This window comes from Syngnathus acus, chromosome 24 (genome assembly GCF_901709675.1).
Source record: "Syngnathus acus chromosome 24, fSynAcu1.2, whole genome shotgun sequence".
Lineage (NCBI taxonomy): Eukaryota > Metazoa > Chordata > Actinopteri > Syngnathiformes > Syngnathidae > Syngnathus > Syngnathus acus.
Genome location: NC_051108.1, coordinates 3196821 through 3216866, shown reverse-complemented (window position 1 = coordinate 3216866; position 20046 = coordinate 3196821). Strand labels below are relative to the sequence as shown.

General features: G+C 42.3%; 1 protein-coding gene across 2 annotated transcripts in view; it reads left to right on the top strand.

Annotated features, from left to right (window-relative positions):
- The window catches only part of ryr3 (ryanodine receptor 3), a 43564-nt gene that overhangs the window by 22372 nt on the left and 1146 nt on the right, over positions 1-20046 (top strand). Inside the window, exons 41-105 of one of the 2 annotated variants that reach the window (XM_037244668.1) lie at positions 27-141; positions 211-343; positions 432-535; positions 827-962; positions 1026-1209; positions 1324-1426; positions 1501-1621; positions 1700-1869; positions 2393-2613; positions 2991-3081; positions 3267-3407; positions 3673-3836; positions 3986-4064; positions 4536-4625; positions 4688-4831; positions 4901-4963; positions 5063-5138; positions 5518-5641; positions 5716-5831; positions 5888-5955; positions 6021-6142; positions 6239-6288; positions 6638-6698; positions 6780-7018; positions 7117-7198; positions 7461-7591; positions 7666-7784; positions 8264-8462; positions 8527-8621; positions 8688-8833; positions 8913-9000; positions 9082-9174; positions 9346-9513; positions 9664-9723; positions 10184-10318; positions 10443-10555; positions 11328-11424; positions 12329-12441; positions 12512-12563; positions 12639-12695; positions 12779-12878; positions 12955-13034; positions 13205-13281; positions 13363-13436; positions 13828-13842; positions 14342-14422; positions 14501-14589; positions 14663-14791; positions 14850-14954; positions 15025-15106; positions 15173-16452; positions 16678-16730; positions 16791-16953; positions 17144-17230; positions 17345-17530; positions 17666-17796; positions 17889-17931; positions 18125-18252; positions 18344-18404; positions 18473-18619; positions 18809-18943; positions 19223-19379; positions 19460-19524; positions 19611-19711; positions 19779-19830. In XM_037244668.1, coding sequence (XP_037100563.1) covers positions 27-141; positions 211-343; positions 432-535; positions 827-962; positions 1026-1209; positions 1324-1426; positions 1501-1621; positions 1700-1869; positions 2393-2613; positions 2991-3081; positions 3267-3407; positions 3673-3836; positions 3986-4064; positions 4536-4625; positions 4688-4831; positions 4901-4963; positions 5063-5138; positions 5518-5641; positions 5716-5831; positions 5888-5955; positions 6021-6142; positions 6239-6288; positions 6638-6698; positions 6780-7018; positions 7117-7198; positions 7461-7591; positions 7666-7784; positions 8264-8462; positions 8527-8621; positions 8688-8833; positions 8913-9000; positions 9082-9174; positions 9346-9513; positions 9664-9723; positions 10184-10318; positions 10443-10555; positions 11328-11424; positions 12329-12441; positions 12512-12563; positions 12639-12695; positions 12779-12878; positions 12955-13034; positions 13205-13281; positions 13363-13436; positions 13828-13842; positions 14342-14422; positions 14501-14589; positions 14663-14791; positions 14850-14954; positions 15025-15106; positions 15173-16452; positions 16678-16730; positions 16791-16953; positions 17144-17230; positions 17345-17530; positions 17666-17796; positions 17889-17931; positions 18125-18252; positions 18344-18404; positions 18473-18619; positions 18809-18943; positions 19223-19379; positions 19460-19524; positions 19611-19711; positions 19779-19830 — 8284 coding nt within the window. The remainder of the gene's footprint in view (positions 1-26; positions 142-210; positions 344-431; positions 536-826; positions 963-1025; positions 1210-1323; positions 1427-1500; positions 1622-1699; positions 1870-2392; positions 2614-2990; positions 3082-3266; positions 3408-3672; positions 3837-3985; positions 4065-4535; positions 4626-4687; positions 4832-4900; positions 4964-5062; positions 5139-5517; positions 5642-5715; positions 5832-5887; positions 5956-6020; positions 6143-6238; positions 6289-6637; positions 6699-6779; positions 7019-7116; positions 7199-7460; positions 7592-7665; positions 7785-8263; positions 8463-8526; positions 8622-8687; positions 8834-8912; positions 9001-9081; positions 9175-9345; positions 9514-9663; positions 9724-10183; positions 10319-10442; positions 10556-11327; positions 11425-12328; positions 12442-12511; positions 12564-12638; positions 12696-12778; positions 12879-12954; positions 13035-13204; positions 13282-13362; positions 13437-13827; positions 13843-14341; positions 14423-14500; positions 14590-14662; positions 14792-14849; positions 14955-15024; positions 15107-15172; positions 16453-16677; positions 16731-16790; positions 16954-17143; positions 17231-17344; positions 17531-17665; positions 17797-17888; positions 17932-18124; positions 18253-18343; positions 18405-18472; positions 18620-18808; positions 18944-19222; positions 19380-19459; positions 19525-19610; positions 19712-19778; positions 19831-20046) is intronic. The other variant, XM_037244669.1, reaches the window with a different exon arrangement.

Sequence of the window (20046 nt, the reverse complement as noted above, 5' to 3'; positions counted from 1 at the left end):
TGACCTCCACAAATCATCTGTTTTAGGGACATTATGAACAATAAGGTTTTCTACCAGCATCCAAACCTCATGAGAGTTTTGGGCATGCATGAAACTGTCATGCAGGTCATGGTCAATGTGCTAGGAGGAGACAAGTCTCAGGTTGGTTTTCACTCAAGCATGCTAACAAATCAGGTTCACGCTAGTAACATCTTTTTTTTCCATCCACAGGAAATTGCCTTCCCCAAAATGGTTGCAAGCTGTTGTCGCTTTTTGTGCTATTTTTGCCGTATTAGCCGCCAGAACCAGAAAGCCATGTTTGATCATCTCAGCTACCTGCTGGAGAACAGCAGTGTTGGTCTGGGTAGGTAGTGGTGATGTTTTTAATCCATCCTGGCAGAGTTACAAATGTAAAAAGATGATTTAGTGTATGTAAACTTGTGCTTTTGTAGCCTCTGAAGCGATGCGGGGTTCCACGCCGCTGGATGTTGCCGCATCATCAGTGATGGACAACAACGGGCTTGCTTTGGCCCTGGAGGAACCAGATCTAGAAAAGGTGAGCTTTGCTCGGATTGGAAACTGTTTAACGCTCACCGTTTCAATTTCATGAGGCTATACATCACATATTGAATTTAGAGAAGCCATGTTCTCGGGCACCCATATCGCCTTCGAGTTCAAAATGTAAATGTTCAGTTTATTAAAATATATATAAAATTAAGTCTGACTTTGTACCGGGAGACGGCGCTTGCTCAGCAAATCCATCAAACTAACTGTCACTGACAGTCACTAAAATGTTCTGGAGTCAAATTGAAAGTGTGTGTGTGTGTACGCATGTGTGTGTGTGTAGGTGGTGACGTACCTTGCAGGATGTGGTCTTCAGAGTTGTGCCATGCTGGTTGCCAAGGGTTACCCAGATCTTGGGTGGAACCCCATCGAAGGGGAGCGATACCTGTCCTTCCTGAGGTTTGCAGTCTTCTGCAATGGTAAGTGAATGACAGTTATTAAAATTCATCTTCATTCCGAATCAAATATTACCGCCTTGTCAGGTGAGAGTGTCGAGGAAAACGCCAATGTGGTGGTGAAGCTGCTGATCCGACGTCCTGAGTGTTTCGGTCCTGCTCTGAGAGGAGAAGGGGGTCAGGGTCTTTTAGCGGCTATGAAAGAAGCCATCAAGATATCGAAGGATCCTGCTCTAGACCTGCCCAAACCCTCAGCTGCCATCACCACTGGGTGAGAATCCATTTTCTTCATCCAAAACTGTGATCTTAACATAGCTAGGTGACTTGTAGAGCAGATTATTCATCGTCATGTAACATTTATAGTTTCCAACATTATGTTATTAAGATCTGGTGAAGAAGAGGAGGAAATAATCCATATGGGCAACGCTATCATGTCCTTCTACTCTGCCCTCATTGACCTGCTAGGTCGCTGTGCTCCAGAGATGCATGTAAGGCTTTAAAAAATATCATCCTATTAGATTGAACACAAATGAAGAGTTTCTCACCTGAATGTCTCAAACAGCTCATCAATGAAGGTAAAGGTGAAGCGCTGCGTATTCGAGCCATTCTACGCTCGCTGGTGCCCACCACAGATTTGGTTGGCGTCATCAGCATACCCCTCACAAAGCCTGTCGTGAATAAAGGTGTGTTGCTTTATTAAGTCATTAAGTTGCCCGCTCCCAACACCCGCAACAATTAACTAACACCTGCCTAAACCACAGATGGCCAAGTGACCGAACCAGATATGTCAGCCTGTTTCTGTCCGGATCACAAGGCCCCCATGGTGCTCTTCCTGGACAGGGTGTACGGCATCGAGGACCAAAGCTTTCTCCTCCAGCTGTTGGAGGTCGGCTTCCTGCCCGACCTCCAAACTGCTGCCTCTTTAGACACGGTAAATACGGGCCAAATATTTTTTCCGTCAAGGATCCAAAATCATCTTGGCCAAACAAAAATATTATATACTGTATTTTCCGGATTATAAGGCGCACCTAAAAACCTAAAATTTTCTCAAAAGCCGACAGTGCGCCTTATAGTCCAGTGCGCCTTATATATGGACCAAATTCCTAAATTTAAACTGGCCCGAAGCATTGTGTCATGAAATCAATCATAAGTGGCCCGCTGAAGACTGACTCATGAATCAAAAACACTATGGATCATTATTTTGTGATTATAAAGTCATTTGTTGCGTCTGAAGTTGAAATCAAAAAGATAAAATGGAGAATGATTTGATTTGGATTAAAAATCTGACATGATGCATTAATGGTGCGCCTTATAGTCCGGTGCGCCTTATATAAGGACAAAGTTTTAAAATGAGCCATTCATTGAAGGTGCGCCTTATAGTCCGGTGCGCCTTATAGTCCGGAAAATACGGTACATACATTTATTGGAGTACATCATTTTATATTTTCAAACAGGAAGTGCTTAGTACCACTGAGACGGCGTTAGCCATGAACAGGTACATCGGCTCAGCTCTGCTGCCTCTGCTGACCCGCTGCGCTGCCTTGTTCGCCAACTCGGAGCACTACGCCCAGCTGATCGACGCCACCATTCAAACCATCTATCGCCTCTCCAAAGGACGTTCACTCACCAAAGCACAGAGAGATGTTATTCAGGAGTGCCTGCTAACTATCTGCAAGTAAGTTTGCAGAAGATACCTTTAATCTATATTTGCCACAGTATGTTTTGTTTGACCTACATTTCATATCTTCATTCTAGAAATGTCCAATTTAAACGATTAATCGACAACAGATTGATTATCAAATTAATCAACTCGCATTTTAATAGTCAAGAAATTGTCTTTTTTTTTAACAAGATTGCCCAAATCCCAAACTCTCAAAAGTAATAAAAACATTAATAAACAGTTATCAGGGAAAATATTTTCGAATGAACTTTAACACCAATAAGATTATATCCGATTAATCGAAGGAAAAAAATCAATAGAATAATCGATTCTAAAAAAAAAAAAAAAATTCAATAGTTACAGTCCTAATTCATTCATGTACATTTTGACAGGCATCTGCGTCCCTCCATGATGCAGCAGCTGCTCAGACGCTTGGTGTTTGATGTTCCCATGCTCACGGAATACTGCAGCATCCCTCTAAGGGTAAGATTCTGAATACAGAATCAATTCCACATTGGCACTGAGAATAAATCGTGCTGATGCTGCTCAGCTGCCAGAAAACTGCAAGCGTGACAATCCTACGGTCTTTTGTTTGGCTCGTACCCTTAAAGTAACGTAAACAGCCACTTAAGATCTCTGTTAAGTTTTTTCTGTGTTTTAATCTGCAGCTGCTGACCAACCACTACGAACAGAACTGGAAGTATTATTGTCTGCCATCTGGGATGAACACCTTTGGCACAGCCTCAGAGGAGGAACTCCTTCTCACCAAGAAACTCTTCTGGGGAATTTTTGACTCACTCTCTCAAAAGGTGTCATTTTCTTCGGATTATCTAACACCTGTCCTCTGTTTGCTGTTTGGGAACCCGCTGGCCTCAAATTTGAGAACTTCTTAGAAATCAGAGCAAGTGAAGTGAAAGCTCAATGAGGCAGCAGTGAGCCATGGTGCTAAAACACATGAATCTTTTATCAATCCGTGACAGGCCAACCCTTTCCACTTATTGCTCTTCCTCACTGACTTCATCCATGCAGTCGCTGAGTAGACCTGTATAACAGCTGGATGACCTCTCTTCATAGAAATATGATGGTGAACTCTTCAAAATGGCCAACTCCTGCCTTTGTGCCATTGCTGGAGCCCTGCCACCTGACTTTGTGGATGCCAGTTTAGGAACAACATTGGAGAACCAAGCGTCCGTCGATGCACAGGGAAACTTTGACCCCAAACCCATCAATACTGCCAAGTGAGTGCTGACCTCGAGATCAACACTGAACCAAACGGCAGATAATAAAATGAACGATTTCTTTTCGGAATGTTTACGAGTTACACATTTTCAGAGCGCTGTAAATTAGTCATAAAATGTCCCGTTAATTCCTGATACTCTCTTTGCAGTATCTCCTTACCTGAAAAACTTGAATACATTGCCAACAAATATGCAGAGCATTCCCATGACAAGTGGTCTTCAGAGAAGGTTGGTCCAGGCAGATGTCGAGACGTCATGTTCACACTTGAGGGAATTACCGTATTTTCCGGACTATAAGGCGCACCTTCAATGAATGGCCCGTTTTAAAACTTTGTCCTTATATAAGGCGCACCGGACTATAAGGCGCACCATTAATGCATCATGTCGGATTTTTAATCCAAATCAAATCATTCTGCATTTTATCTTTTTTATTTCAACTTCAGATGCAACAAATTACTTTATAATCACAAAATAATGATCCATAGTCTTTTTGATTCATGATTCATAGTCTTCAGCGGGCCACTTATGATTGATTTCATGACACAATGCTTCAGGCCAGTTTAAATTTAGGAATTTGGTCCATATATAAGGACTATAAGGCGCACTGTCGGCTTTTGAGAACATTTTAGCTTTTTAGATGCACCTTATAATCCGGAAAATACGGTATGTTTTGTGTTGAACATCCTCATGCTCCTCTAGGTGTCAGCAGGGTGGAAACATGGAGATAGTATGGATGAACATGCCAAAAAGCATCCACTGCTAAAGCCTTACAAATCTCTAAGCGAAAAGGTAAATGGTAAAAATAGTTTTTACCAGGTGGCAGTCGGAAATAAACACAAGCATTTTGGTAGGAAAAAGAAACTTACCGATGGCCGGCGAGGGAGTCGTTGAAGAGCATGCTGGCCATGGATTGGAACATTGAGAAGACCAAGGAGGGAGAAGCCTTGTTCCAACAACGGGAAAGTGAGAAACAGCGAAAGATCTCAGAGACGCAGGTAATCCTTATCATGCAAATGATATAATGATACAGCCGCTCTCAAATATTTGCTCAATTCACTTTTTAGGTCAATGGATACACTCCTGCTCCAATAGACCTGCACAATTTCACGTTGTCCAGAGAGCTGCAGGTTAGTTTTTGTCTCTGATATCGAGATCACCTCCACTATATTAGACAGCTTTCGACTTTATTTATACAAAAGTCATTTGCCACATTTTGTTACCTCCAGGGCATGGTTGAGGTGATTGCAGAAAATTATCACAACATCTGGGCCAAGAAGAAGAAAAGTGAACTCATGAGCAAAGGTATGTTATGATATATTGTGGTTACCGTATTTTCTGCACTATAAGGCGCACCGGATTATAAGGCGCACCTTCAATGAATGGCCCATTTTAAAACTTTGTCCATATATAAGGCGCACCGGATTATAAGGGGCACCTTCAATGAATGGCCCATTTTAAAACTTTGTCCATATATAAGTCCATATATTTGGACACGACTGCTGTAGTGACTCAATGTTGGTCCATATATAAGGCGCACCGGATTATAAGGCGCACTTTTGAGAAAACTGGAGGTTTTTAGGTGCGCCTTATAGTGCGGAAAATACGGTACTCTATTTTTAGAAAATCTTGATTTTAGAATTTTTTTTGTCCATGTTGATTATGAATTGATGTGTCCCACCAGGAGGAGGGAGCCACCCACTGCTGGTACCCTATGATACCCTGACTGCTAAAGAGAAGTACAGAGATCGAGAGAAGGCCCAGGAGCTCTTCAAGTTCCTGCAGATAAGCGGCTATTCCATAACAAGGTCTGACTGATTTTCCAAGACAATCGAGTTTCTGGAATTATGTCAGTCACCAATTTTAATGGCTCATATCACAGAGGTCTGAAAGACATGGAGCAGGACTCTTCATCCATGGAGAAGCGTTTTGCCTACAAGTTTCTCAAGAGGCTGCTCAAATGTGTCGACTCTGCGCAGGAGTTTATCGCACACCTTGGTGAGTTCATAAGATTTCAAATACAGGAAGGAATACATTGCCTGCTGTCCTTTCAGAGGCAATGGCCACCAGCGGGAAGACTGACAAATCACCTCATGACCAAGAAATCAAGTTCTTTGCTAAGGTCTGGAAAGATATTCCCCGTTCCTTCCTCTGATGTTGTCACTAAACGCCTCACGTTGTGTTCAGGTGTTGCTCCCGCTGACGGATCAGACTTTTAAGAACCACTGCCTCTACTTTTTGTCCACGCCTAGCAAGAACCTTAGCAGCTGCGGCTATGCTTCCAACAAAGAAAAAGAGATGGTCACAAGGTACCATGTTGTAGATGTTTGATTTCTTCTCTACTTTCATTGCATGACAAAATTCCCTTCGATATTTTCCTCCGCTATCTAATCTGTCTTTTCCAGCCTTTTCTGTAAACTGGCAGCTCTTGTCAGACACAGGATTTCTCTCTTTGGTAAGGCTGTGCCTCTTTCACCATCTCTTTCTTGCATCTTATAGTCATGCTACCGTATTTTCCGCACTATAAGGCGCACCTAAAAACCTCCAATTTTCTCAAAAGCCGACAGTGCGCCTTATAATCAGGTGCACCTTATATATGGACCAATATTGAGCCACTACAGCAGGCGTGTCCAAAGTTCGGCCCGCGGGCCAAATGTATACATCTTATATATGGACAAAGTTTTAAAATGGGCCATTCATTGAAGGTGCGCCTTATAATCCGGTGCGCCTTATAGTGCGGAAAATACGGTAATTGAATTATCAAAAGGATGCTACTACATTGCTAAAGACATTTTCTATCACAGGAAGTGACTCTTCAATGATGGTGAGCTGCCTTCATATTCTAACTCACTCACTTGACACCAGGCAAGTATATTTCATTTTTTTTCCCCGAGACGATACATAAGTGTTTGCATCGCATTTAATTCTGCGCAATTGGTTTCTCAGAACAGTGATGAAGTCAGGTACAGAACTGGTCAAAGCAGGGTTTCGGACCTTCTTTGATAATGCAGCTGAAGACCTGGAGAAGCTTCTAGAGATGCTCAAACTGGGGAAGTTCATGCAGTCGCGTGCCCAGATGAAGAGCGTCAGTCAGAGCATTCACTACGTGACTGTTGCGCTTGTGCCTATCCTCACTGCCGTATTTGATCACATCAAAACACATGATTTTGGAGTGGACCTGCTGTGTGAGTTTCTATTTCCAGCTCCAACATTGACTCCGTCTGCATTTTATTTGTTGATAAAAATGAGTAGATTGAAACTATACGTTGGATTTGTGTTTCAGTGGATGACGTTCAGCTGTCCTGCTACCGAATCCTTACTTGTTACTACTATCTGGGTACAGGAAAGAACATTTTTGTGGAAAGGTACACCTTCATCTATATTGTCAAAGTACACCAATCTCACAACACATGATTGACTGTTTTTGTTTTTACCTAAAAAATATTTTTTGCTATCTTATTGAATTGAATTGAGGAGCGTCAATTAGACAAAAGTAGTGCTTTTTCCCTTGATGTAGTATCGATTGAAACGTCAGTATGTTCAAGGTAGTTAACTCAAATTTGTCAAATGACTGTCATTGTTTTTAATTTTAGATGGACTGTACACACTATCCATGTTGGCTTGCAGGTATCTGCCAGCACTTGGTGAGAGCCTGGCCACTCTAGTGGGCGCCATGCCTGTAGCTTTCCTGGAACCTCATCTCAACACCCACAATCCACTGTCCGTCTTCAACACCAAGACACCACGCGAGAGGGCCAGTCAGTGCCCACTTATAAACCTTGTCAAAATGACTGCAACATGTTTTTTTTAAACGATAGTTTTACCTCCCTAGTCTTAAGTATGCCTGATACGGTGGAGGAAATGTGTCCGGAGATGCCTCGTCTTGACAAGCTGCTTAAGGATGTCAACGATGTCTCGGAGACTGGTGCCCGCTACAATGAGATGCCGCAGGTCAAAAATTGGCTGTTTAAATACCGTATTTTCTGGACTATAAGGCGCACCTAAAAACCTAACATTTTCTCAAAAGCCGCCAGTGCGCCTTATATATGGACCAAATTCCTCAATTTAAACTGGCCCCAAGCATTGTGTCATGAAATCAATCATAAGTGGCCCGCTGAAGACTATGAATCATGAATCAAAAAGACTATGGATCATTATTTTGTGATTATAAAGTCATTTGTTGCGTCTGAAGTTGAAATAAAAAAGATAAAATGGAGAATGATTTGATTTGGATGAAAAATCTGACATGATGCATTAATGGTGCGCCTTATAGTCCGGTCCGCCTTATATAAGGACAAATATTTAGAATGGGCCATTCATTGAAGGTGCGCCTTATAATCCGGAAAATACGGTATTTGATCTTGGGACTATCCAAAGAAAAATCTATTCGATTGAATTTGTATTTCAGCTTTGCTGATTTTCTCCTGCAGGTGATTGAAGTGATCCTGCCCATGCTGTGCAACTACCTGTCCTACTGGTGGGAAAAAGGTCCTGAAAACCCACCTGCGAGTGGCGAGTGCTGCACCATGGTGACATCAGAGCACCTCAGCATCATTCTCGGGAACATTCTCAAGCTCCTCAACAACAACCTGGGCATTGAGGATGCCCCCTGGATGAAGAGGATTGCAGGTAGGCAGTTAGACAAAGCAATATGTCTACAAAGAGACTAAAACCCGATTTTTTCCATATGTAGTCTACTCTCAGCCCATCATCAGTAAAGCAGAAGCTGGTCTGCTGAGAACCCACTTTTTACCAACACTTGAGAAACTGAAGAAGAAGACGGTGAAGGTAGGAGCAACTTGTTTCATCATTTCCTCTGATTCACCACTGTTATCATTTTATGATCATTGATAGGTTGTGTCTGAGGAGGAATTATTGAAGGCTGACAGCAAAAGTGACAATCAGGAGGCAGAGCTTCTCATCTTGGACGAGTTTGCCGTGCTCTGCCGAGACCTTTATGCCTTCTACCCCATGCTTATTCGCTATGTCGACATCAACAGGTACAATCCATATCATGTATTTATCTTGCACTGATTTAACTGAGCTTAAACGCAATAATCATCTTTTGGTCTGCACCAGATCGAGATGGCTTAAGGAGCCTGATACCGACTCCACTGAGCTCTTTCGAATGGTGGCAGATATCTTCATCCTCTGGTGCAAGTCGCATGTAAGTCATGTTATTCACCAAGCTAGCATTTTATCCTGACAAACTCTGCTAAATAATCATTCTCTCTTTTGCTGACCTTAGAATTTTAAACGCGAGGAGCAAAATTTTGTCGTGCAGAATGAGATCAATAATTTGGGCTTGCTCACTGGAGAAGGCCAGGCAAAACTGTCCAAGGTAAATATGCAACATCAAATATTATTGTGACAACTATATTTCCAGGTCCAATGGATGCCTGAGACACTGTTCTATTATTCTGATATAAACAAAATGGACCATTAACTATTGCACATAACAGGGAGTTTATTGCATCGTTGAAATAGGGGGGAAATAAGTTGTATTTTATAGTCTGGTGGCGACCAGGAGAGGAAGCACAAGCGTCGTCGTGGCGAGTACTACTCCATCCACACCTCTTTGATTGTGGCCGCGCTGAAGAAGATGCTGCCCATCGGCCTCAACATGTGCACGCCAGGGGACCAGGAGCTCATCTCCTTGGCTAAGACCCGTTACAGTTTGGTGGGCCTACCCCTTTAACATTTCCTTATGAGCTCTTGTTTTAGTGGCCATTTTTATTGATCAATCATTCTCATTGTTGGACTTTTATCTCATTCTAAAAGAATTGTAGTTTTCCATGGAGACGAGTTATATGTTCTCTTTTGGTCTTAGAAAGATACTGATGATGAAGTGAAGGACTACTTGCGCCAGAACCTTCATCTGCAGGACAAGGTAAATCGGATGTCATCACTTTCAAATGTAGTTTACCGTATTTTCTGGACTATAAGGCCTTATATATGGACCAAAATTCCTAAATTTAAACTGGCCCGAAGCATTGTGTCATGAAAACAATCATAAGTGGCCCGCTGAAGACTACGAATTATGAATCAAAAAGACTATGGATCATTACTTTGTGATTATAAAGTAATTTGTTGCGTCTGAAGGTGAAATAAAAAAGATAAGATGGAGAATCATTTGATTTGGATTAAAAATCTGACATGATGCATTAATGGTGCGCCTTATAGTCCGGTGCGCCTTACATAAGGACAAAGTTTTAAAATGGGCCTTTCATTGAAGGTGCGCCTTATAGTCCGGAAAATACGGTAATCAGACTCATGAGCTCCTTCAGTAATCCATGTAAAATAAACGCTGTATCAAATGTTCTACCGTCATGATCACGCGTTACCTACAGTCTGATGACCCGGCAGTCCAGTGGCAGCTGAACCTCTACAAAGATATCACCATGAAGAGTGACGAGCCAGTTAACCCGGAACACACGGTGGATCGGGTTCAGAGCATCTCGGCCGCAGTTTTCCATCTGGAACAGGTAAAAAAACAATAACACAATATGTATGCTGTTGAATACGATCAAAATAATAATTGCACGACATTATATCATTAGCCTTTTTATTTACATGAGCAGAATTTATTTCGCTGTTTTTGCTGTACAGGTGGAGCAGCCTTTAAGAAATAAAAAGTGTGCGTGGCAGAAGCTGCTGTCCAAACAACGTAAACGGGCTGTGGTGGCCTGCTTTCGAATGGCCCCCCTTTATAATCTACCTAGGTAAGAGTCTCCCTGCTTAATAATAATAATAAGAATAAAAAAGACAATGTGAATAATGATTGAAGTGACCATTTGTTTCTTCTCAGGCTAACTTTAAATAACAAACAGTGTGGCCATGATAAACCTCACCACCTCCCTAATGACATGATCTCCTCTGTGTTGTTTTCTTGCATAATACGACCTCATCCCTCCCCTCAGATACAAAAATAATAATTACTTCCTGAATGGCTATCGGGAGGTTTGGCTGGAAAGGGCATTCAAAGCCTACAGCTTTGACCGCTTGTTCTCGCTGCTGACGGTAAAGTGAAAGTATGGGGCGAATGTTTCATCCGTTCAACCCCCCTCCTCCTTTTCATCCACCGGGCTGTCGACAGATATGCGCCGAACGGCCAGTTCTTGCAGCACTGTTGATTCTGATTGGTCATTTAGAATGAGTCAAAAATTGCAGAATTGTCCCTTGAAAGTAAAAAAAAAAAAAAAAGGCAGGAGGTAGGAAGTCGTTTTTCTTGTATTTTCTTTTTCTCAGAGTTGATTTCAGTGTTTATGTTTCGGAATTGTATTTTTCAATCCGACAGATTCTATTTCAATTTATGACCAGTCAGAAAAGCCAGTGTATCCCACACCACCCTGCCTGAGATGCACTATTATGGAAGCTCCCCTTCCCACCTTTCATCTTTCCTTTCTATCACCTTCCAAACCTCACCAGAACCCTCCTTAATGCCACTTTACCTCCCTCCCCTCCATCCCTTCCCACTGCCTCCCCCTTTCCCAGGCATCGTGCTATCAACCTCTTCATCCCGGCCTATCAAAGAATATGGATAGAGGCAGAGGAGTACTCCTTTGAGGAAAAGCTAGTTCAGGATTTGGCAGTAAGTACTGGGCGGCCCTCGCCCGTGTCCCGCGTGCCCTGCGTTGGCACCCCTCTGCCAGTCCTGCCCGCCGATCGCCTCTTTAGCTCCGTGCCCCTCGAGTCTTGGGAGCGAACCTCGCCCAAAGCATCCAGGGCGCCCCGTTCTAGGTGTGGCAAAGCCTTCAAACAGAGATCGGCTCGAGGGCAAAGACTGCATGATGGACTCAGGAGACGCAGGGTCAGCTCTGGCGCTCACAGCTCTAGAAAGCCAGGCTATACCATTTTAACAGCAGTGGTAAGGAGGGGCCGCTTGCTAGACACCGTCGCTCCATGTTGTTGGCTGTCAGATCTGGATCCAACCCATCAGTTGTCCTTTTTGGCTGTTTTCTGTAAGTCTGTCGCGTGATCAAGTAGGCTCTGTGGACGTGACGTCAGTGGCATGCTCGCGAGATCATACAAGCTCAAGCTCAACGCAAACGTCATCGAGCCTTCAGAAATTTGTCGTCAAGAGTCGTTTTCATTTGCTGACATGATTACGGAAAGGTTACTTTCATTTTAGGTCCGGGCCCGTGAGATGCAGGATACGTTTAGTTTTGATGCAAATATTTACAAATCAATCACACGGTCAAGTGATTTTTCCCCAAACTTTCGTGACCTCGTCATTTAAACAGTTAGCGATTCGGGATGTCATCAAGTCCATTTTATCATCGGATGGCTGTTTGCTATAACATGCACGTGTTTGTAAACCCCCCTTTTTACTCATTTTGTCCTTCCCACGATTCATCTGGCCATGACCAAATGCATCTGCATGAGTCACATTGAACATGCTAATTAATGAAGGTGGTAATGGGATAAAAATAATTGGTTGCTGCACTTCAAATTATGCTAGATCTCACTGTTTGCATTTTTTTGGGGCTATGCAGAAAACTCCCATGAAAATTGTGGAGGAGGATGAAGAAGAGGTGGCTGAAGTCCAGCCAGATCCTTTACACCAACTCATCCTCCATTTTAGCCACAACGCTCTAACGGAAAGAAGGTGCTGTAGTGGAATAAACAGAAATCTATGATGCAATGTTTTTTTCTTACCTTAACATCTCTTGTTTCAGTCACTTAGAAGAAGATCCTTTATATATTGCATATGCTGACATGATGGCAAAGGTCGGCCTCGTTCTATTCACCTATGAAGTAATCAGAAAAAAAAAAACTAGATGAACAGAATGTACATGTTCGCAGAGCTGTGCAGAGGATGAGGAAGAAGAGGATGAAGAAGAGAAAGAGAAGACGTTTGAGGTGCGGGCCTCAGCCCATAATTACTGTGAGATGATTCAAAAAAGGTCATTTTATCAACTGTCTGTGTGTCTAATGACCATCAGGAAAAGGAGATGGAAAAACAGAAGATTCTCTACCAGCAGGCTCGGCTTCACGCTCGCGGGGCGGCCGAGATGGTGTTGCAGATGATTAGCGCTAGCAAAGGTGAAAAATGCTGGCAGTTTGTTTAAAAATGCACTTTTTTTTTGTCGGCGGTTTCTTATCGGACTCATTTTATCAGGACACCTGGGCTCGATGGTGACTTGTACCCTCAAACTCGGCATTTCCATCTTAAACGGAGGCAATGTGCAAGTTCAGCAAGTAAGTGTGCATACATGTGATGGCGGACTATAAGCCGCACCCGACTATAAGCCGCACCAGCTAAAACTTGTGATTCAGGGTTCAAAATTTGCGGAAAAAGTGGCGGCTTATAGACCGAAATTTACGGTAGCATGCTGTAACTACTCATTTTGCCCCCCGTCCCCACACAGAAAATGCTCGATTACTTGAAAGAGAAAAGAGACGCAAGCTTTTTTAAAAGCCTCTCAGGACTGATGCAGTCGTGCAGGTATAGTTGTGTTTCATTATTCATACGATGAAAAAAAAAAAGTACTCTGGAATGTAGAACTTGTGGATTTCTTTCTGATAGTGTCCTGGACTTGAATGCATTTGAGAGACAGAATAAGGCAGAGGGACTCGGCATGGTGACAGAGGAAGGTTCAGGTAAGTCTTGATGGATGTTATTTGGATGAGTCTATTGTGTTTTAAAGAAAAAAAAATTAATTATAAAAAAAAGGTCTTAAAACACAAACAAGGTGATTTTAACAGCAACAAAAAAAAAACATTGCTTTTTTTTCTCATCTATGTGAGTCTCTCATTATTCAGTCGTCGAGTTTAACAATTCACTGTTACTTCCTCGCGTTTGTTACGATGAAATTTTCTTGTATCATGAAGAAACACATTTCATAGGCGGGTTTTTCTGGAATTAGTTTTTAACTGCATGGCTCCAATGTATTCTCCATAATTCTTTGTATTGTAATTCGCTGTCATCATATGTCTTCATATATTGTTTGTCTCTTTCCTCTCATTACAAAAATAAAAACATCGATGGCAGTCCACACTGAGCGGGGTAAATAACTAATTAAGATCATCTTCATATGCTTATGCTTCATAATGAATGTCTCCATAACGCTCTACGACTTAATGCATGCCAAATAATTGATGCTATTGCTAATACTTTGTGTTATTTCTGTTCCCATTCATTCCTTTTTATTAACATTTAATTCTACAAATAACTTAATCGTCCTTAATTATAAGGATGGGTTAAAGTTCCCCAAGATGGCTATATCGGCTTTACAGAACTCATCTTGATTTTTAATACTTATGGCTTTGTTGGCTGGATTATTTGATCTGAATTTGAAGTGAATGTTTGTACCTTTGTGTGTTCTCAGCTCTTATCTGAAACGATGAATCCTTCATCGACCTACAATCTAAAGGCCACTAAGCTTGAAATATTATTTTTCAACATATAACCTCTGCTGCTTGCTTTTGTACGCATTGCTTCTCGGGAAATTGTTACATTAAGTTAAGAAGAAAATGTGTAAATTGAAAACACTGTTTTTCAAAAGGTTCCAAGGTGTTACTGAATGACGAGTTTACAAAAGATCTGTTCCGGTTTTTGCAACTTCTTTGTGAGGGGCACAATGGGGGTAAGTTTATGACTTTTTTTTTTTTTTTAATTATTATTATTAACTCACTTAAAAACAATAAATATGGTTTTCCATTAGAGTTCCAGAACTTCCTGAGAACTCAAACTGGAAACACAACCACGGTCAACATCATTATCAGCACTGTTGACTACTTGCTCCGCCTTCAGGTGAGTTTAGAGCACAAATCGAAAAATAAAAAATAAAAAACAAGAGATTTTATAATATTGTCTTCCATTTTAGGAATCGATCAGTGACTTCTACTGGTACTACTCTGGCAAAGACATCATTGATGAAACTGGCAAAGTTAATTTCTCCAAAGCGTTATCGGTGGCTAAGCAGATATTCAACTCCTTGACTGAATATATCCAGGTAACAAAGTTAATAAGTTATAAATCAACTTTTATTCTAATGATGAGCATTCTTTCAGGGCCCTTGTATTGGGAACCAGCAGAGTCTTGCTCACAGCAGATTGTGGGATGCAGTGGTGGGCTTCTTGCATGTTTTTGCCAACATGCAGATGAAACTGTCTCAGGTACTTTTTGCTTACTGCTTTGATTGTAATTATTTTCTTTGAGGACACCACATCTTGTATGTCCCTGTAGGATGCCAGTCAGATAGAACTGCTAAAGGAACTTATGGATTTGCAGAAAGACATGGTTGTCATGCTGCTGTCTCTGCTAGAAGGTAAAATAGATGGTGGACTGAATTGATGATGGTGCAACTTTATGAAAACACGCGTTACCTTTCCAGGTAACGTTGTGAATGGAACAATCGGGAAGCAGATGGTGGACACCCTGGTGGAGTCTTCGAACAACGTCGAGATGATCCTGAAATTCTTTGATATGTTCCTCAAGCTGAAGGACTTAACAACGTCGGACAATTTCAAGGAGTACGACCCCGAGTGCAAGGGAGTTATCTCAAAGAAAGAGTTTCAGAAATCCATGGAGAGCCAAAAGCAGTACAGCCAATCGGAGATCGACTTCCTGCTTTCTTGCGCCGAGGCCGACGAGAACGACATGTTCAACTACAAGGAATTTGTGGAGCGATTCCACGAACCAGCCAAAGACATCGGCTTCAATGTGGCCGTGTTGCTGACGAACCTTTCCGAGCACATGCCGCACGATCCCCGACTCGCCGCCTTCTTGGATCTGGCCGAGAGTGTGCTGAGCTACTTCGAGCCCTACCTGGGGCGTATCGAAATCAACGGCAGTGCAAAACGCATCGAGCGGGTGTACTTTGAGATAAGCGAATCCAGCCGAGAGCAATGGGAGAAGCCTCAAGTCAAAGAGTCCAAGCGCCAGTTCATTTTTGACGTGGTCAACGAGGGAGGCGAGAGTGAGAAGATGGAGATGTTTGTCAATTTTTGTGAGGACACCATTTTTGAGATGCAACTAGCCTCGCAGATCTCGGAACCTGATGCTGTGGAGCAACAGGAGGAGGAGGAAGAGGAGGAGGGATTCACCATCCTGGATGAATTGGCTGGAGAAGACGGCTCCTCAGAATCTGCCTCCGCTTTTACTTCTGCGTGTCGATCAATCGTGAAGAAGTTGCATCACGCGCGCCAAATTGTTTCCGTGAAAAATATCCGCAAGAAGCTCAGGAAACTCAAGAAGCTGAGCATAAGGGAAATAATCACATGCTGCTTCTCTTTCGTCTGGATGCTCTTCACTGGCTTCTTCAAAGGAATCGCTAGTCTCATATTTGGTTTCTTCCACGTCATCTGGTCTTCCATGTTCGGCGGCGGTTTGGTCGAAGGTGCCAAGAACATCAAAGTGACAGATATCCTTGGAAATATGCCCGATCCCACTCAATTTGGCATCCACGGAGATACCGTTGAAGGAGAGAAATTAGAGGCCGTAGAGTCTTCGGGAACCTCTGACGCAACTATGGTTCCACCGGCAGACATAGCTGAGGTTGACACGATGCTGGACATGCTGAACGTGCCCAAGAGGGAAGGCGGAAAACTTGTGGAGCACGGACTGGGGGATGTCTCTGAACTCAATAGTGAGACCTCCACCACAGACCCCAAGGTTTGTTATTCCTAACTGAACTCATCACTTTTCATTGAAATCATCTCATCAATATCTCTGCTGAGTACCGTACTTTTCGGACTATAAGTCGCGGTTTTTTTCATAGTGGGTGGGGGGGGCGACTTGTTTTTTTCACTTTTTTGGGCATTTTATGGCTGATGCGACTTGTACTCCGGAGCGACTACTAGTCCGAAAATTACGGTAATCATTTTCTCTGTCATGTAGAAAACTGCTGCCAAGGCTGATGAATCTCCTGAGAGTGAACCTGAGAAAGCAGAGTGAGTATTTAGGGAAAAGTACAGAACTGTCAGATTCTAACAACAATGACACACACACAGCACAGAGAACCAAGAGAAGGAAGATCAAGCTAAGAAAGAGGAAGCCAAGGAGCCACCGGCTGAGGAGAAACCCAAAGCGAAATCAAGTCGACCCAAAGAAGCTTCTCCTGCCTTCATGTCCAAAGTCTTTTCCACGCTGGATGTCTATCTGACCAAAATGCTGGTAAGACCCCAGATGACACATTATTTTATCTGTACCAGACTTTTGAGATCCTGGAATCAGAAAATTTGGATAAAAAAAAAATCCCCCTAAACAATTGTTAAAATAGGAGACGATTAATTTGCTAATCGATTTGTTGTCGATTAATCGTGACACCGCTCATCTCAATGGATCTCATGTATCTTCTTGACAGAATTACCTGGCTCGCAACTTCTACAATCTGCGTTTCCTGGCTCTGTTTGTCTGTTTCGCCATCAACTTCATTTTGCTCTTCTACAAGGTAAACAAAACAAAAAATTTCAAGTATGGATGATCTCATTTGTCTACATTGGAAGGGGAAAAATAAAAAAATACTCCAGTGTATAAAAATTTGACTGCATTTTTTTGAACTTAGGTCACGGCAGAGGAAGAAGGAGACGATGAGAATCATTGGGAGAAGGATGACGAGGACACGCTCTTTGACATGGATGAGTTTGTTCTCCAAGAGAGCACGGGCTACATGTTGCCAACCCTGCGTTTCCTGGCTATATTCCACACAGTCATCTCCCTCGTGTGTTTGGTGGGATACTACTGTCTGAAGGTGAGGAACATCACAAACCATCATCTCTATCCTCGTCCGTCCCTTATTTGTGTTTTTGTTTCTTACGCATCTCGACTGGTTTTTACAATAAAAAAAATGTCAGGGTTTTTATGACACCGATTGTTTAAACTTTAGGTTCCTTTGGTGGTGTTCAAGCGAGAGAAGGAGATAGCCAGGAAGCTGGAGTTTGATGGCTTGTACATCACCGAGCAACCATCTGATGAGGATATTAAAGGCCAGTGGGATCGACTGGTTATCAACACCCCGTAAGTCAAAGCAAATCTTTTTAACGACTGACTTTCAACTCCATGAATCACTAACGATATTTTTTCCTTGTGGTTTCCATTTTTTACTCTAGGTCTTTTCCAAATAACTACTGGGACAAGTTCATCAAACGCAAGGTCCACATAATCATACGATCATCATGTGTTTGTTAAAAATCCTCACCCTTAATATGAATTTTGCCCAAAATGACATTTTATAAAGATTTTTTCCCCTTTTTTGGTGTCTATATTAATAATAATGGCAGAAAGTCTATACATGGCCTATCTGTGACATCACTGGCTCAACCGCTTTACCTTCCTGTGTGTGTAGGTGATTAACAAATACGGGGACTTATATGGAGCCGAGCGCATCGCCGAGCTCTTAGGCCTGGATAAGAGTGCTCTGGACTTTGACCCCACCGTGGAGACTGTCGAGAAGGAAGCTTCCCTGCTCTCCTGGTGAGAACACAGCTGCTTCAGAAAATCTTTTGCATCTATTTTGTTCTAAAACAATAATAATATTAAAATATTTTTTTGTTGTTGTTGACAGGCTCAGCTCAATTGACACAAAATATCACATTTGGAAATTGGGAGTGGTTTTGACTGACAATGTAAGTTACTAAGGAAGTTAGTTTTGTTGACTAGTTTTCATCACATATTGTGCATTTTTCTTTTACAGTCTTTCCTGTATCTGATCTGGTACACTATTATGTCCATTTTTGGACACTTCAACAACTTCTTCTTTGCTGCCCACCTGCTGGACATTGCCATGGGCTTCAAGACTCTCCGGACCATCCTGTCTTCAGTCACTCACAATGGCAAGCAAGTATGTATTTCCACCAGCAGAGGGAGCCACAGGAGAGAATTTTTACATTCTGGGTCAGCTGAGCTATCCTTCAAATCTTATTTTGATATTTTTAGTGTGAGGGTGTCATGCCATTATCTTAAATTAATTTATTTTGACTACAAAACAATTGGGAAACAAATTTTATGAATTCCTCTTTTTTTCTGACAGTTGGTGCTGACAGTGGGTCTGCTGGCAGTGGTTGTGTATCTCTACACAGTGGTAGCCTTCAACTTCTTCAGAAGGTTCTACAATAAGAGCGAGGACGAAGACGAGCCGGACATGAAGTGTGACGACATGATGACGGTACCTTTACAAATTGAAAATACCGATTTTAAAAAAAAAACAGATAACTAAGCTTTTGTGGAAGAAAGCAATCACGGACTTGAGCAAGGCCATATTTGAGAAAGAAAAACATTTTTTGGCTTTTGAATGGAATCCCATTCATATTTTGAGGAATGGTTGCCTCTTAACTTTTCAACCGTCACATTGAACGCTTTGAACACATATAAAGTCAAATCTGTTCTCCTTACAATCTTACTTAACAGACTGCATTTCCTGTTTTTATTTTCTTCCTTGCAACAGTGCTATCTCTTCCACATGTACGTGGGTGTAAGAGCTGGGGGGGGTATCGGTGATGAGTTGGAGGACCCGGCTGGAGACCCTTACGAGCTCTACCGCATCCTTTTTGACATCACCTTCTTCTTCTTTGTCATTGTCATCTTGCTGGCCATCATTCAGGGTATCGCAACGTTCCTGGCCTAATCTTAAAAAACCGTTCCGTCTTTAGTTAAGTGTCACGTTCAATCACCCTCCTTGCAGGTTTGATCATTGATGCCTTTGGTGAGCTGAGAGACCAGCAGGAGCAAGTGAAGGAGGACATGGAGGTAAGTTAACACCCTTGCACGAGAGTATGAATTGGCTAGCGGAAGACAATACTTTGAAAATGAAGCTAATTCTGTTTGTCTTTTAGACCAAATGCTTCATCTGTGGCATCGGGAACGACTACTTTGATCGGACGCCTCACGGTTTTGAAACTCACACCTTACAGGAGCACAACCTTGCAAACTACCTGTAAGCAATGCTAACCTTCAAAAAATACAAAACCAAAAATGTGTCTGACTCTACTTCCCTTCTGCAGGTTCTTTCTGATGTACCTGATCAACAAGGATGAGACAGAACACACAGGCCAGGTACGTGATGATAACTAGACGGAATATTTGAATTTAAACTCACAAGAGCTCTGCCCTGCGATATCTAAAGAAAGATGAAAAAAAGACACTCATGTTCCTGACCCTTCTGTTTGTAGCTTTCACTTGTTTCTGCCCACTTGATGGGTTGCATAAGTGTAGCTTTGCAGGAGGAGGAAACAATGTGTGGGTTTACTTGGACTTTTTTGACTTGTTGTC